The following is an 18,572-nucleotide window of genomic DNA, read 5'->3' as shown; positions in this document are numbered from 1 at the left end:
TGGTGAGGCTATGTGACTTCCATGCAGTTTGGTATAGACATTTGATGACGGGTTATCTAGACTCAAAATGTTAGCTCTATTCTCTCCCCACAGTTGCCGTCAGACCAGCTGAGATTTTCCAGCATTTTCCGTTTTTGTTTCAGATTCCAGCATCCACAGTATTTTGCTTTTATTATAAACATCTGGGAGTTGTTTACAAGTAACTCCATTTGCTATAATCGAACATTGTGATCAGTTTCTGGTGGTATCATTGGCTGAGTGCCAGTGAACTTTCTGGAAGAATGTGTAAAGTTTAGGATAAAAGATGTGCTCTGAGCCTTTGCCCTCAGTAGAAACTCGAGAATCACATTCGCAGTTTGTCCCTAGAAGACATCTTCAGAGGAGAACAAAGAAACCACAAGGAAAATTCATACCAAAGAGTAAACCTGGCCAGTTTGCTCAAGTGGGTACTATTTGTTTGCAGTCAAAGTGTAAAGTTAGAATTAAAATTAACCTTGCATTAAAAGGATTAAAGTTAAACGAGTTAAAATAAGTGTTGCAACTAATGTGGGTAAAGTATTGGTACCTTATATATCAAATAAAGAGAAAGGTTTTGTTTAAGTGAATTCCAAGTCAACGCTGTGTAGTTTGGTTGATCACATGAGGGGAAAATATCTGGGAGCAAGGTTTAAGTATTTCAATCGGATATCACAGGAGATTGTTAAATGGCAGAAATTATATTCATCAGCATAAGACCAAAGAGGGCAGCAAAAAAAAATTAAAGCAATTTTTGAAACACTGAACTGTGTAAGTTAGGAAATGGGAGATGTAATAGGTGGCAAAGGAAGCATGCTGAGCTATCAAAGCAGAGAAGGCCCCTGGAATCTAAGAAAATAAAACTGTGACTTCTAAGCCAGCACAGCAAAAAAATCACAGGAACACAGGAGGTGGCCATCCAGCCTGTTGTTTCTGTGTAGGGTTTTTTGAAGGAACGGTTCACCTTCAGCCACTCCCAGCCTTACTCCTGTAATGTGTAAGGGGAGGCAGTGGTGCAGTAGCATTGTCACTAGACCCAGGGTAATACTCTGGGGACCCGGGTTCAAATCCAGTCATCGTAGATGGTGAGATTTGAATTAAATAAAAATCCAGAATTCAATGATGAACATGAAACCATTGTCGATTATTGTAAAATCCCATTTGGTTCATTAATCTGCTGTTTTTACCTGGTCTGGCCTACATGTAACTCCAGGTCCACAGCAATGTGGCTGACTCTCAACTACCCTCTGAAATGGACAGATGGGCAATAAATGCTGGCTCAGCCAATGATGTTCACGTACCATAAAATAAATTTCTAAAACCCCAGGACATTCTTCCATTTCAGATAAAAATTGAATTTCCTCTTGAAGCCTCGATTGAACTTGTCTCCACTGTACTCGCAGGCAGGACATTTCAAATCTTACCATACATTGCATGAGAAAGTCCAAGTACCGACCCTTTGGGTAACACTGGCACCCCATTCCCCACACACCCCACTGGGAACAGAAACTGGGATTCATTTGAAATGCAGCCTTGACAAATAGTTGTGGAGACCATTATTTCAGCAAAGAAGTTATCCCATCTGCATTTGATTTTCCAGTTGAGCAGAGATGGCACCATGAGTAGTGAACTCGGGTGGAATTTTACCGGCACGTCCGCCCAAGATTCATACGATCCTCTCCATGGCCAGTGGAGAATGCCGTTCTCCGAGCCTCATCAGTCCCTGGAATTGGGGCAGGCGTGCTGGTAAAATTCCAGCCACATATCGGAATTGTGTCAAATGTACATAAATCATTGACTCAACAAGAGAAAAAAGGTTGAGGTTTGAGGTAATGGTCTGGAAGTGGGTAATGGGCTGGATGTTGCACAGGAAGATCCCAGGGAAGAGGAGAAAGTGGTGAAAGAGTGAACCAAGTTGTCAGAGAGAACACAATTCGCTCAGGAAGCAGAGCCAGCAGGGAAAGATATGACTCAGACCTCAAACATCTAATTTCTTTCCGTAGGTTTACCTTTCTTGCTGTTGTTGCATGTCTCTTAGATCCTGGATCACTGAAAACAGCACGTCATTGGAAGACTGTGGGGAAAAGGAAAGTGGGCAATGAAATGGATTTTGCATCCCAGGTGCTGGCTTTCTAGAAAAACATACCTTTTTAAAAGTTTATTAGTTTCGCAATTAGGCTTACATTAACACTGCAATGAAATTACAATGAAAATCCCCTAGTCACCATACTGTGGCACCTGTTTGGGTACACCGAGGAAGAAGATAGTATGGCTAATCCACCTAACCAGCACGCCTTTCAGACTGTGAGAGAAAACCAGAGCACCCGGAGGAAACTCTCGCAGACACGGAGAGAACGTACAGATTCTGCACAGACAGTGATCCAAGCCAGGAATTAAACCCAAGTCCCTGGCACTGTGAGGCAGTGGTACTAACCACTGTGCCACATGTTATATTAATGTTAGGTGTGGAATAGTTCTTTTGTAAATCAGTTTACTCCAAGAAATTACCTTGGTAGAATCAAATTGCCATGGTCAACTTTCCCAGGGTGACAGTACCTGGTTCAACAAACAGATTGTCATTGGCAAACAGTCCAGTTCATCCAAAGTGAATAGGCCACCTCTCTTCCAGACTAACAGCTATTGAATAAATTCAAATGAAGCTTGCTTTCTCTCTGATCCACAGTAATAAAAATAATTATAGTGGTATGGAATTATCATTGAGATGCCCTGTGCCAGTCTGAATGGTACAGGCCTTGAATTTATGATGGAAGATTATTTACCTTTCATGCGCCATTTTGCCCATTAATCCCTTCTCTTGTCTCCTCGGCCATCCACAGAAAAACAATGGTTTTCTTCATGTAACTCAATAACCAAAGAATGAATCGTTCTTCCTTGCATTTTTTATTCATTTGTGGGACATGGACTGGCCAGCATTTATTGCCCTTGTTCAGAGTTAAGCACATTGCAATGGGTCTGAAGTCACATCTAAGTCAGACCAGGTAAGGATGATAGATTTCCTTCCCTAAAGGACATTAGTGAACCAGATGGTTTTTACAACAATCGACAATGGTTTCATGGTCATCAGTAGATCCTTAATTCCAGATTTTCTTTTTAAATTAAATTCAAATTCCACCATCTGCTGTGGTGAGATTCGAACCCAGACCCCCAGAACATTAGCTGAGTTTCTGGATGAATAGTCTAGCGATAATTCCAATAGACCATCACCTCCCCAATGGGCTTTAGAGCTTTCACAAATTGGTACAATGGGCAACAGCAGAAATAGAGAGCAATCTCTCGGGTACAATTTCTGCTGGGCAGTGCTGTTATTTCCAGCACAATTTATTCAAAATTGAACAAGCCTCCACAAAAGGCCACAGCATAAAGAGTAAATTGCACTCAACATGCACTATCTTTTGTGCTAGCTGAAAAAATTGTGCTTGAAGTTAGCCCCCATTCTCAGAATTGGTAAGGTCCCCAGCTCGAATTAGAACTGATTGCAAGTATCTGCAAATCGTGGGCCCATTGAGGCGATTTTAAAATTAAACTTTTTTTTGCAGAGGTGAAGGGCAGTGCGAGAACATTGTAAACATACACATGTAACTAGGAAACACTTCTGTAAAATTTTTTTAAAGTAATTTTTGGCCATTTTTAATCAGGCTTACTCACAGCTGGTGGACCAAACTTACTGATTGAAATTTATTTTTTTGTGATAAACTCTTTTACAGCTGGATTAATCAAACCACATCACGTTATCAGTTTTAAATATATCAAGAAATATGTTTTAAAGAGAACAGTATTTTTTAATAAATACTTTCTGAAATGCTTCCCAATTCCATTGGTTCATGGCAGATTTTATGTTTGGTGATATACAATTAAGTTTGAATGCAAATTTGAGGTGGGGGGGGGAGAGAAACTACTTCTGAAAATCAACACAGAATTGGGTGTGGTTTATACCTGATCATGGGTTGCATCCAGAGCACAAACTGTACCCTGTGGGCCTGATCGGGCGTGAAAGCGTGGTAAAGTCAGGTGCGAAGCCATTAACGTGATCCGCACCTGCGTCTGCGCAGATTGCCACTTTACCAAAGCCCGAGAATGGCAGCGATTCGATTCACACCCAAAACTGGCACAACGGCAATTTACATGGGCAAACTCATTATTCCCCTGACTGCTTTTCCTGTAATCTCCTGCTATCTTCCTCACAATCACCTAACCTAGAATTTGGTGCCACCAGTAAATTTTGCTACAAGTCCCTCTGTGTCTGAATCCAAATCATTTATGTACACAGAGAATAAGAGGGGTCCCAGTGAGATCTCTGGCGAACACCACCTTTGCCAATCAGATAAGTAACCATTCATTCTACTGGCTGTTTTCTATATTTCAGTTCACCTTCCTTCAGATACCACTTCAACAACAACTTCATTTCCATTGCACCTTTAACATTCTACATGCTCAATGTGCGATTAAATGCTGTTATCCAATTTTATTTTAAATCTGGAACTGGCGCAAGCTGGTGGAGCAGTGCCTAATCTCCTAGTTGTACAGGTTGCAGCCGTCAGGACTCAGCGTTGATTTTGGCAGCTTTAGATTGTGACCTTTCTCCTACATCTTAAATATCTTTTTCAAAATATCTCAGGCATGTATTGCCTCAACCAACAACTCCCTCCCCACCCCTCCCTCCAGGGGCAACATGGTGGCACAGTGGGTAGCACTGCCACCTCACAGTGCCAAGGACCTGGGTTTGATTCCTGGCTTGGGTCACTGCCTGTGTGGAGTTTGCACATTCTCACCATGTCTGCACGGGTTTCATCCGGATGCTCCGGTTTCCTCCCACAATCCAAAGATGTGTTGGCTAGGTGTATTGACCCGAACAGGTGCCAAAGTGTGTGGCGACTAGGGGAATTTCACAGTAACTTCACTGTAATGTTAATATAAACCTTACTTGTCACTAATAAATGAACTTTTTTAACTTTCCCCTAAACACACACCAGGTAGGTTTGCTACATTTTGTTGCAATCTGTCACAGCTACACTTCAATATCTAACACATTCTCCCTCTCAGTCCTGACAAAGAGCCAAAAGAACTCAAAATGTTAACTCTGCCTTCCCTTTTCCAGACACTGCCAGACCTATTGAGTTTCTCCAGCATCCTCCATTCTTGAAGTAGAAAGTGAGTCTGGCATGGCTTGGCCAAACAGAACATCCATTGTTAGCATAGGCCAAGGCTCGCAAAGAGTACAATTTTCACTGTGTGGAAGTAGTCCATTCCATTTCAGCAGTGTTGAAATAACCACTGTGCGATGTATTAAACACATTCAGCTATATTGTTGAGAGATTCACTAATAAATATCAGACATCTTGAAGGCCAGCCTTTTTGTTGACTGCTTTCCATTCAAAGGTGAGTTGAATTGAAGCAAGTCCTACTTAAGGGCGCTCATCAGCTTCTGATTAATTTCCGTGGTGACACATTTCAAAATGTCAGCTTATGAAATTATTTATCACCCCCACAACTTGCTTTGTACTGCTTTGTCTGACAATTTCGCAACCAAGCACAACCAATTACAATGGAAATAATTGAAATGGATTGACAGCATATTGATAACATCTCATTCAGTACAAAAGGTTAGCTGGTGTTAGTAATGGAAAACCTGCTTCTGGAACCAGAATGTGCTTTGATGCAGGAGGAAGTACAGAATTCACTGACATTTTAACTTATTTTTGGCTTGTTGGGTGCGTGAGAGATTGTTCAGCTTCGGTTTAGTAAGATGGCCCATTGGACTGAGAGAGAACCGTTTTCCTATTGTTACACAACTCTACGTTGGTGAATCTATAATATCATAGAATCTCTATGGTGCAGAAAGAGGCCACCTGGCCCATTTTGCCTGCTCCAACAACAATCCCATTCAGCCCCTATCCCCATAACCCCAAGTATTTACCCTACTAATCACCCTGACACCAAGGGGCAATTTAGCTTGGCCAATCCACCTAACCCGCACATTTTGCTTTGACTGTGGGAGGAAACTGGAGCACCCAGAGGAAACCCATGCAGTCACAGGGAGAAGGTGCAAACTCCACAAAGACCGGAGGCCAGAATTGAACCCAGGTCCCTGGCACAGTGAAGCAGCAGTGCTAACTGTTGTGCCACCTTGCCGCCCGATCATTCAGGTGCCTTAGACTGGAGCAACCACATTTACAGTTCAAACCAAATGTCACCCTGTCTAAGGTGAACATGATCCACCTTTGCATAGATTAAAGAAATACACCCTCAAAGGACATGGACAGCTAGTTCAGGTCAAAAGGAGTTTTATTGTTCCTACACCAGTTTATGCTACCATACAAGTAGATAAAAGACAGGGTGAGTTAATTCAATAAAAGTCAGACATGCAGGAGACAGGACATCTTCATTGCAGCCAAGAAGATGCATAATTAATGTAGAACACTCTGTACTTCTTTCTTGTAGCTCAGTTGTGCAAATTGACATATTTGGTATCTGTACATCCTAACTATTTTAGGGGTTATGGGTTTTAACATAAAGAACATGGTTTGCACATGTAGATTCAAGCCAACAACAACAAGGTTTATTTTGAGAGCTCTAGCCTATCCAGGACTGAAAGTACAACAACAGCCTATGGCAATACCATAATGACATCACCATCAAGTCATGGGATCAACTCTTAAAGCATTCGTGCCCTGTTGAATATACAGCAGTATCCTTGAATAAAAGTGTGTGGTGAGAGCACCGTGTTCTCACATTTAAGTTATTTTGTTGTGTCCGCCCCAAAGTTTTCTCTGCATTAATGACACATGAGCATATACCAACTCATCAAAAGCTAACGCTCAAGAATTCAATGTAAAATATTCCCCCCCCACCAATTTGACCATTTCCAGTAGTTGTTGCTCTTACCTCTAGTATATGAATAACATAGTTTGGATATAGCAGCAGGAGTCCTGTGACCCCTTCTTGATGAGAGCGCTGGAGTTTCTGCAAAAAGCCTTCATAGTATCCTGCAGTATAATACAATGCAACCTGAAGTTACTCATTTCCTGATCAATGTCAAGGCATTTTCATTTCCATTTGTAAATTTAATCTTACAGAAACAAAATTATAGATATTGACTTATGGTGCAACAGTCTTATTAACTCAATTATCAAATAATCAAGAATTGTAATAGCTACCAATATCTAACTAATCTGACATAAGTATTTATATCATTAATTTATTTCCTCCGACATTCCTCTATGCATTTCAAGCATTGTAAACTACATTGCTATGGGCCGGCTGCAGGAATGTGGGATTAGAAAGGGCATCAAGATGGCATCGATAAGATGGACCAAATGGCCTCTTTCTGTGCAATAGCTTTTCTATGGTTCTATGTGTTTTAATAGAAAAAAATTATTCTACAAACCTCAAGAGGCTAGTGGTATTTTATAAAACTGACAGTTTTCCAATGCCAGAAGTAATCTATTGCCAAATTAAAGATTCAAGGACTACAAGAAAACTGAGTTAATTTGAAAAATGATTGAATAGACCTTTCCAATATCACCTGCTCAACAACTTGCCTTTATGTGGCACCTTTGGCACTCTGAATTATGCCAAGGAGTGATCCTTAAGCAAAATTTGACACCAAGCCACATATGAGAATATTAGGACAGAATTGTTTTAACTTGAAGCCCAAGAGGTAGAAATAGGGAGAAAATGGCAGAACTCACTCGATTTTCAAATTCCCACCCTTGTTTACAAATCCTTCTGTCTCATTGCCCTAATCCCCTAATCTCCATCTACCCTATAATCCCTTGGGAATTCTGAGTACCTCAAACTCTGGTGGTTGTGCATTCCCAATTTTCTTTGGGTCACTGCTGGTGACCCTGGTTTCAACTGACTAGACCCTCAGCAATTCCCTCCCGCCTCTTCTCTCCAACATTAAAACAGTTCTTAAAAACTCTCTCTTTGACCAAGCTATCTTTCTTCAGTTCAGTGCACTTTTTGTCTGCTTGTGTTCATGTGAAGTGCCTTGGGATTTTAGAGATGCTATAAAAATGCAGATTGTTGTTGCAAATTGAATTATGTGATGGAAACAGTCAAAATTATTTTGAAAAGATGCCAGACAAGATCATAGTACAAACACTGCCTACATTTTGATATCATAAATGAGTGCCTTATCTTCCTTTTAATGCTGTCAGTGCCAGCCTGACACCCTAGCACTGCCCAAGGGGCAAACTGGCACTGACCAAGGGGCACTTTGGCACTTCTAAGGAGGCAGGGCTTATTGGGGGGGTGTGATCACTGAGGCAGGCACCCTCTGCCAGTCTGCAAAAGGGTCGATAGGGGAGGGAGGGAGTGAAGGTGATTGGGGATGGTCATCAGGATTGCGAGGTATTCAGGACTGTCCTGGGTGGAGGGAGTCAGGGAGATCACGGCTGGCCAGTGTGTGGTGAGGTATAGAGATTAGCCTGGGGAGATCTGAGAGGCCAGTAATCAGGGATACAGGGGTTTGGTAAGCCAGCGATGGGGGGCTTACAGAACTGGCCAGTGATCGGGCTGGCCAGGGATCTGCAGGCCAGCAATGGGGTGGCACTGCGCATGTACCAATCTCCACTATGACAAATTGGTGCATGCGCAGTGGCCCGCTCAGCACTATGCTGCTGGCTGTCAGGCACGAAAAGGCCCACCACCCCACTGATTTTCACAGTGAATCCTGCTGAAGCACTGTGCGATGCACAAAGTGTCAGTGGTTCATTTTGGAAATCACATCGAAAAACTGGTGGGATTTACCACCATTTCCCTGCATGTTGGGAATTTAGAATTTTTTGGGAAGCATCCCAGCCCCTTTTTAAACTGTGGTCTCCTTTGTAAAACCCCATTTCAGGCAGACAATGAGAAATCTAACTTCTTCAGGTTTTCCAACTGAACCTTTCAGCTACAGCTATGCACAACCTTTCTGAGCATTTCAATGTAATTGTGCCATTGAACAGCTAATCCTGGTGCTGTGCCAAGATGTAGGTGTCCTGTTTGCACAGGGTTTATAATGGGCCAAGGTGACGTCAAGTGTTTGTTTATAGGGGTCCTGCCTTCATGGGAAAGTAAAGTGTTTGGCAAGCCCTTGGCTCTTCAGAAGGAAAATAGCTGGTGTTAGCTTTGCTCCTCTGTCACAGTGTGCAATTACACATCTTCCTGTAGGTGATTGCAAACTGTATCGGCAAACAAATGAGAGTTTTATGGAGGAAATCAAAAAGAAGTTGGTGTAATCTTTTCTACCATGCCCTCATTACCTTTCCAATGAGTTTCAGACTGGCCAAAAGACAATGGCATCCACTGACCAGGGAAGAGAAATGAATGAGGTAACAAGAGAGGGGAGTGGAAATTATAAGACAAAACTGCAAAATGCATAAGGAAGTATAACGCAACACAGTAAGAAAACGTTATAAAAATACATTAAGAAGCAAAGAGAGTGCAGAAATTAACTATGAAAGTCAGAATTCTGAAGCTTATGTAAAATTTCTTATTTGTTTATAAGGAGAAAAAGCAGCAGAATTGTCAACTGGGCTTATCAGCTTACAAACAATGATAGCTCATAACTAAACTATAACCATTTGTTTCCTCTCAGAGGACAGAAAGTGACCTGCTGGCGATCTTACCAGCTCGTCCTGCCGGTCAATCGGCGTGGTGAGCTGGTAAGATTGGACGAGAGGTGAAAAATCAGGTTCACGCCCAGTTTTTCACCTCTCGCGATGTTCCCGTCCCAAAAGGAGCCCAAGGCTGATTTCAATATTTATGCCTTAATTTAAGTATCGTCCAGGTTCGCTTGTACTTACCCCTTCACCGGTCAAGCTCCTCAGCAGCGAGGATCACATATAGTCCCCAGCAACAGAGACCAGAGGTGATGACCTCGCCGGTGGGAACGGAGCCCATTAAAGCCCCCCAAGTGGCCTGGGGCAGGGCCTCACAGTGAGGAGATGAATCGGGATCGCTTCCTTATTGTCAGGAATACATTATTACTTTTCTTACTTTAACCCCACAAAGTGGAAAAAAGACACAGCATTTTCTGTTTTTATTTGGACAGTCCTGGCAAAAGACCAGAAACATTAACTCTTTCGCTCTGCACAGAATATTACCTAATATGTTAATTCCAACATTTTCTATTTGTATTTCAAGTAGTGTTTGATGGACTTGTTCAATGGCATGATATCTACCGTGGTTGTAAATTTTAATTTCCCTACTCCCACATTCCCTATTTGATACAGTCTCCTTTCGTCTTGACATCCCAAGTTGGAAAGTAGAATAAAATTGCGGTCATTCACAAAACAAATGTTGGCAATCCAAATTCCTTCTTGTGTTCCAATAGATAATGTTGAAACTTGGGGCAGGCCTCCATACCAGAGATGAGCAAGTGAGCATTCCTCCCTCTGTCTTTAGAAGGGATAGCACACTAAGCATTACAGCAATGTATCCTTCTTTTGAATGTCCCACCCTGGAAAAGGCAAGGCTACAGGTGGTGAAACTTCAAAAAAAAATTTTTCCCAAAGTAAATGAAACAAAGGCTGCCATTAAAGAGGCAAAAATTCAACAGTTTCAAAAATAAAATGATAAATTTTGTTTAGGGTGTGTAAGGTTGTTGTTTATGGATAAAACATTTTTATGACTGTTGCCATCAGCCATAAATATGTCCTTAGCAAGGAATAAATTCAGATTTACATAATTCAGATTTACATAACTCAAGTCTTGTTTTTTAGTTTAATTCTATTATTCTGCAGTCACATTCTACTTATTGGTCTTTGCAAACTTGATCTGTTGAACAATAGCAACAATAATAACATTTTTGAATTAAGTTTTGTGCTGAATTCATTGCCAGATAAAACAACTCAGGATGCAATGGGAAGAAGGAAGAACTCACATCCTACTGTGTTATTGCAGTATCTGAGAAGTACTAAAGCAGCTTCAGTTTGGATCTTTCATACAAAGCTAATTGCCATTGATGCTATGGTAATAAAGAGAGAACTCATGTTTGCACAATCCTTAATCACATCCTTAGGTCCAAATTGTGTTCCAATCAACTACATTTTGAGGTGATATTACTGCTGTTCTGAAGCCAAGTGCAGCAACCAATTTATGCACAGTAAATTCCCATGAAAATCTTATGAGGAGAGGTTGAATAGATTGGGTCTGTTCTCATTGGAATTTAGAAGAATGAGAGGAGACCTAATTGAGATGTATAGAATTCTCAGGACGGTTGACAGAGTAGATGCTGAGATATTGTTTCCCCTTGGTTTAGGACCAGAAGGCATAATCTTAAAATAAGAAGTCACCCATTTAAGACAGAGATGAGGAGGGAATTCTTCTCTCAGTGGGTAGTGAATCTGTAGAATTCTTTACGATAGAAGGCTATAGAGGCTGGATCATTAAGTATGTTCAAGATAGGCCTTTTTAATCAGTAAGGGAATCAAGGGTTATAGGGATAAGGCGGCGAGTGGAGTTGAGGATTATCATATCAGATCAGTCATGATCTCATTGAATGGCAGAGCAGACTCGATGGGCTGAACGGCCTACTTCTACTCCCACATTTTATGGTCTTATCAATTGAGTAACAAGTGTTCTTGTTGGTAGTGAATGATAGAGGAATGTTGGTGAGATCACTAAGGGAATTTGCCATGCTTTTGAATAAAGAAAGAAAAGCCTTGCATTTATATAGTCCAAAGATGCGCAGGTCAGGTTAATTGGCCATGCTAAATTGCCCTTTAGTTACCCAGGATGTGTATGTTAGCGGGATTAGCAGGGTAAATATGTGAAGTTTCGGAGATAGGGCATGAGTGGGATTGTTGTCGTTGCAGACTCAGTGCGCCAAATGGCCATCTTCTGCACTGCAGCGATTCTATGATTCTTTCAAGACTTCAGGATACCCCAAAATGCTTTTGAACTTGTAAAGTAGAAAATGCAGCAGTCAAATTGTATACTACGTCTCAAAAACACTAATGTTACGCAGGGCAGATAATTTATTTTAGTGATGTTAATTGTCTAAATATGACAAAAGATCCATCTAAAAAGCACGTCATCTAAAAGTGGGCACCCACCAACTATACAGCACTTCCTCAGTACTGCACTCAAACAGTTCTACAGCTTGTATATATCTACCTGAACAGGCAGGCTGTGGCCTGAGTTTCACGATTTTTCCATCCCGCTGGAAGAATGGAGATTTTGCTTGTCAGCAAATTCTCTGTCTTTGCTGCAGCGGGAGCGTGGCGTGAATGGGTGGTAAGATCGCACCCAGTATAACTGAACACTTAATTTCCTGATTATAAAGGTAGCACTAACGACAAACAAAATCCATGTCTTTTCAGAAATGAAAACTGTGCATCGCTTTAAATAAAATAAAGATATCTGCAATATCTAGCCCTTCACAGAATCACAGAATTGTTACAGCACAGAAGGAGGCCATTTGGCCCATCATGTCTGCACCAGATCTCCAAACAAGGATCATGACTTTGTGCTATTCCCCTGCCTTTTCCCCATACCCCTGCACATTGTTTCTATTCAAATAATCATCTAATACCCTCCTGAATGCCTTGATTGAATGTACCTCCACTACACTTCCAGGCAGTGTATTCCAGATCCGAACCATTCATTGTGTGAGAAGGTTCTTTTCTTGCATCATGTTTGCTTCTTTTGCAAATCACTTTAAATCTGTGCCCTCCCGTTATCGACCTGTGGGGGCACAGTTTTCCCCATCATGAAGGGGCTCTACCCAGCCCCTTCATGAACGCCTCTACCAAATCTCTTCATAGCCTTCTTCCAGCAGTTCCTGCAGCTGTTTGAAGGCACAACTGCTGCAAGTTTCAGCTGAATTGGCCTTTCAAAACCATGAGGACAGCTGTATATAATGCTGGTTAGGCCACCACTGGAATACTGCATGTACTGAATGGCCTTTTCTGCACAGTAGGTATTGTATGATTTTATGTCTCTTTTCGATCTCTACAGTGGCCTAGCAAGCCACTCAGCTCAAGGACAGTTAGGGATGGGCAATAAATGCTGGCCCAGCCAACAACAATCATCGCATAAAAGAATTTAAAGAAAGAATACCTCAAGCTACTTACCCTGCTTGAGGATATTGCAGTTCATAGAATCCCTACAGTGCAGAAGGAGGCTATTCATCCCATTGAGCCTGCAGGAACAACAATCCCACCCAGACCATATCCATCTAACCCCAAGTATTTACCTTGCTAATCCCCCGACTCTAAGGGGCAATTTAACACGGCCAATCAGCTTAACCCACACATCTTTGGAGTATGGGAGGAAACCATAGCACCCGGAGGAAACAGGCACACGGACAACGTGCAAATTCCACACAGAAGACAATCACCCAAGGCCGGAATTGAACCTGGGTCCCTGGCGCTGTGAGTCAGCAATGCGCCACTATGCCATTGCTGGAGGCCTGGACATCCCCTTGAGTTGGGACCAAATTTTAGCTGACATCGGGAAATCCACACCTTAGAGATAGCTAGGTGTTTGTGGTCAGTCTTCTGGCATTCTGATTGCAAGTGCCATTGCTCTGCCACTGAGTGCAATATGCACAGTGAGGACTCCAGTCAATGTTACAGAGTGAGAAAAATGTTTCAATTCCCATTTGAAATACAGTTAGATCTAGGTCAGGTAGACTGGTCACAACCCAGTTATGATATGGAGATGCTGGTGTTGGCCTGGGGTGAGCACAATAAGAAATCTCACAACACCAGGTTAAAGTCCAACAGGTTTATTTGGAATCATGAGCTTTCTGAGCGCTACTCCTTCATCAAGCGGCTCAGCCGCACTCCAAAAGCTCACGATTGGATATTAACCTGTTGTTGTGAGATTTCTTACTGTGCACAACCTGGTAGTTATGGTGTGCATAGTGTCATAGAATCTTAGAATCCCTACAGTGCAGAAGGACATCATTCTGCCCATTGAGTCTGCACCAACCACAATTCCACCCAGGCCATAATCCCATAAATTTTACCCTGCTTACCCCCCTGACACTAGGGTCAATTTAATGTGTCCAATCAACCTAACCTGTACATCTTTGAACTGTGGGAGGTAATTGGGGCACCTGGAGGAAACCCACACAGACACGGGGAGAATGTGCAAACTCCACACAAGGCCAGAATTGAACCCAGGACCCTGGCATTTGAGACAGCAGTGCTAACCATTGTGCCACCATGCCACCCACACCATTGACATTGTAAATCTTACCATAGACCTTGGTATTTTATTAAGCTTCATCAGCACTGCCTTCTGCACCATCATCCCCAATTGTTGTGGATGATGGTGTTCAGAATGGAAATTTCTCAGATTTGGGCTGGAATGGCTGTATGGAAGCAATCCGTTCATGATCCTGTTCTGGCATGTGGGATGGAGGCGGGGCGGGGAGACACAGGCATTGATCACCTACTTATGCTGTAACAATAGGGATGTTTAATTTATATCCAGCCTTAGAATCATTGCCAATTCTTGCTGTGCATTTTGTGAAAATATTCTAAAATCAGAGAAAATACAGCATGTTGGCGCTGGGGAAACACTCATTGTAGAAGGCCTTTCTGAACTATTTGAGAGGTATTTGGAAGGGCCGCGTCCTTTATTCTCTGTGGCTGTTTTATTGCTGCTGAAATCCTCAGAGATGCATTCCAGGTCACACTGTTCTCTTACACTTATCTCCTTTACTCAGTCACAGCTCTCACTCACAAACATTCCTTTCACTTTCCTTCCCTCTATTTTTTGTAAGTAAAGTGACTCTTACCTCCCGGATCCCTTTTGCCAGCCAGCTCGGGGGTTACTCTGGCCAGGAAGATCAGTCTGTGCAGGAGGGATTTCTATAGGGCGGCAGAAATTGGCAAACTAGTTACAATCACCGTTATAAAGAAACAACGACACCTCGTCCAGCGGTTGTAAGTAAACTGACCATTTCCTCTTTAGCGTTTGGACCTATTCCCTTCTCGAGGAGATGCTGAAACATGCTGTTTCTACCGTTCCCCACCAAACCCTTTGAGCCTTTCATTTTTCCAACACTTTCCCCCGCTGAGCACATTTTCATTCGATTTGTCCCTCTCTGGGTAAACACTCACACAAATCCGCCCCTATTCTGCAACTCGGGTCCCCTCCCCACACACACACACACACAAGCCCGTGGCTGGTGAAGACTCAGTCCCTTATGCACACAACCCGGCTTAAGACAATATCTGTTTTGGTTTACACAGAGAGTCGGTAGTCCAGGTAGCGTAAGCCGGGGTTCTGCCTCCTCTCTGCCCCCTTTCATTCATTCCCTTGTCAACAGATCTTTTTTCTCTCTCTCTGTTCTGGCATTCTGAATTTTCTGTTGATAGTTTTGGCAGAAGGAGACAGTTGCTTAGGAAACGGATTAACTTTTGTTTCTTCCCCGCCCCCCGCCCCCCAGTTTGGCTGTATCAGACTTCCCCCCACCCCTAGCAAGAGGGGTCGTGTGTCACTCTGAAATGTTAACATCGATTCCAAACCCCGGGCTTGGAAAATGATCCCAAACCCCGGGCATTGCCTTCATTCTATCCAAAATACTTCCCTCCCTCCCTCCATCCTCCCAGGACAACCCACCACAGTCAACTGATCCCTGTAATCGGGGAAGTATAAGATGATGGGTGAACCGTACACGCTTCATAATTTAATCTTTCCAGAGTTTAGGGAAGTGTTGCTTTTTGTCTGGAATTGTCTGGTAAACCACGAGATAAGATTTCTGAGATCAGTAAATTGTTCCCCGTTTAAAAAGAAAAGCTAGGAAATCGCCTGTGTGCATGCAGTTTGATTCAGCGATGGGAATACTCATCCTTCCCTAAACCCTAGCTATGACTGTGACACTACATTTTTCACTTTCTCCTTTCCTCCTATATGCACGGTATGCTTTATCTGTTTAGCGCGCAAAAAACAATATTTTTCACTGTAAATGACAATAATAAATCAGATCAAATATTTGCAGGAGGGAGGGGGCCAGTGCTGGTTTGAGAAATCCAGGAAATTCCCACTTAATTCTGGAAAACTAGAGGGGATGAGAAAGATCGCCTATCAGTGGGGGGGGGGGGGGGTGGTATTTATGGCACAGTCTAAACTGTTGAGCTTTGGTCTAGACATGATGTCAGGCTGGTCCCTTCTTCAGTGCAGTTCCAACTTGGAATTTCACCTTCGCACTCACAAGGGTTTAATTGTCACAAGATTTGGGTGGTGCTGGGGTTTTTTTGTTTTAAATGCTTAGTGCAATTGGAGAGTTGGCGATTTGTAGATACCATAGTAAATAATAGTGGGGTTTAGTTTCAGCTGTTGCAAAAGTCACTCGGAGATGAACAAGCTAACGTGTGTATGTTTTAGATAGCAAACTCCCCTCGGCTTGCTGAGGAGAGTTGGGGCACTCTGTGCAATTCAGGATTCCAGTGTGGCCGCTTTAAATTAACGGGTTACATTCAATGTTGCATTCCCGGCCCCAGTGTAGTGATCGAAAGGCATGATCATTCTGCAATTCGTGAAAAGGACAATGTTGTGATTGGAAGCGGATCGATGATCCGACTGCAGCAAAATGTATTGACGGATGGACAAACCTTTCTCTTTTCTCTACGCTTGGCTTGCAGTAGCATTAGCAGCGAGAGTCCAGTCTCGTAGGTCATATCGTCAATTTCAACCCGGAAACTTCGTATCCGCCGCTTGGTTTTGGACGCCATGGTTAACAATGTTTGTGTTGGTTACCCGGCAACTGTGTCTGTAGCGAATAGGACTCGCCACTCTATCATCGCCAAGTTGTGTTCATTAAAGGGAAACTTCAGGATGCATTGTGTTCATATTATCACACCGAAAATGTTAACGTTTTGGGCATAGAATATTTTTAATTTTATGCATCTTGTTTCCCCCTCTGCCGAAGACCAAAAGCATCAGCTATTCTCTAGAACCTCTCTCCTGTGAGTATTGGCAGAGTATTTAACAATAATAGGGAATTGAACTCCCTTCCTGCAGTGAATTCTTTCAGTAAATCAGAGGATAGAGACTAAAATTAATCTCACTCTTTTATTTGATTCACCTGAAGGAGCAGTGCTCCGAAAGCTCGTGATTCCAAATAAACCTGTTGGATTTTAACCTGGTCTTGTCGGACTTCTTACTGTGTTTACCCCAGTCCAATGCTGGCATCTCCACCTCATCTTTCAGTTGAGTTTCAAATATGTTAAAATGTCACTCATTTTGACTCCCATTGGATTATCCCAGCCATATCATCACTCAGCTAAATACTGACAGCATAAGATATAGGAGCAGAATTGGGCCATTCGGTCCATCGAGTCTGCTCTACCATTCAATCATGGCTAATGAGTTTATCTACCCCATTTTCCCGTGTTTTTCCTGTAACCTTTGTTCCCTTTACCGATCAAGAACTTATCTATCTCTGTCTTAAATACATTCAGTGATTGAACAAAGAACAACCCAGCACGGGAAACAGGCCCTTCGGCCCAACGAGCCCGCGCCGCCGCATCTTCCTACACCTACCCTGCCCTGCGTGTCTGCGCGTGGAACCCCTAATGTAGCCAGATTCAGGGGAGAATAGTGTCAATTTGGTACACAAATCAGCCTAAGAGCACATCTTTGGGGTGTGGGAGGAAACCAGAGCGCCCGGAGGAAACCCACGCAACCACAGGGAGAATGCGCAAACTCCCACAGACACAGGCCCAAATCCATGTATCTGCACAGCTAGCAGTGCTAGTTACTGAGCTGTTGCAGCGCCCGTCTGCTGGTCCAGGATTAAGCATACACAATGACACAAAGTACTAGGCCACTCCCGGAACCTCTAAGAGCAGCCCACACACGACCCACCGTGTGCATGCCCCTCGTTTGACAACAAGGTGGACCGACAGCTGTGGAATAAAAAGACAAAACATTAACATGTAATACTACATTTCCGGTGTCGTCCCGAGGCTTTGACCCTATTTAATACCCTCTACTATAACCCTCCATCCTTGTTTCACTCATGTGTCTATCTAAGTAAACCTTAAACAAGTCCAACGTGCCTGCCTCCACCACCCTACTCGGTAGCGCGTTCCATACCCCCACGACCCTCTGCGTGAAAAACCTTCCTCTCGTATCCAAATTATACTTCTCCCCCCTCACCCTTAGATCATGACCTCTCGTAATTGTCCCCAATCTAGGGAAAAGCCTACCACTGTTGACTCTATCTATTCCCTTCATTATTTTATACAACTCTATCATATCCCCCCTTAATCTCCGTCTTTCTAAGGAGAAGAGCCCCAGTTTCTCCAACCTTTCCTCATAACTCAGTCCTTCCATGCCAGGCAACATCCTGGTAAACCTCCTCTGCACCCTCTCCAGGGTCTCTACGTCCTTCCGGTAGTAAGGTTACCAGAACTGGACGCAGTGCTCCAAATGCGGTCTAACCAACGTTCTGTACAACTGAAGCATTAGACGGCAGCTCTTATACTCTATACCCCTTCCTATAAAGGCTAGCATTCCATAAGCTTTCTTCACCACCTTCTCTACTTGTGTTGACACCTTCAGAGACTTGTGCACCTGCACTCCCA

General features: G+C 43.0%; 1 protein-coding gene across 1 annotated transcript in view; it reads right to left on the bottom strand.

The window, feature by feature from the left end:
- Window positions 1-16,715, bottom strand: part of LOC145356488 (testis-expressed protein 47-like) — a 40,006-nt gene extending 23,291 nt beyond the window's left edge. Inside the window, exons 1-4 of the mRNA XM_080209217.1 lie at window positions 16,596-16,715; window positions 14,777-14,849; window positions 6,919-7,019; window positions 2,025-2,089 (exon numbers count right to left, since the gene is read on the bottom strand). Of these exons, the coding sequence (XP_080065343.1) occupies window positions 2,025-2,089; window positions 6,919-7,019; window positions 14,777-14,849; window positions 16,596-16,715 (359 nt within the window). The remainder of the gene's footprint in view (window positions 1-2,024; window positions 2,090-6,918; window positions 7,020-14,776; window positions 14,850-16,595) is intronic.
- Window positions 16,716-18,572: the final 1,857 nt, after the last annotated feature.

This window comes from Carcharhinus amblyrhynchos, chromosome 21, assembly GCF_965287045.1.
Source record: "Carcharhinus amblyrhynchos chromosome 21, sCarAmb.v2.hapA, whole genome shotgun sequence".
NCBI classification, from domain to species: domain Eukaryota; kingdom Metazoa; phylum Chordata; class Chondrichthyes; order Carcharhiniformes; family Carcharhinidae; genus Carcharhinus; species Carcharhinus amblyrhynchos.
The sequence above is the reverse complement of the archived record's forward strand: the minus strand, read 5'-3'. Positions and strand labels throughout refer to the sequence as shown.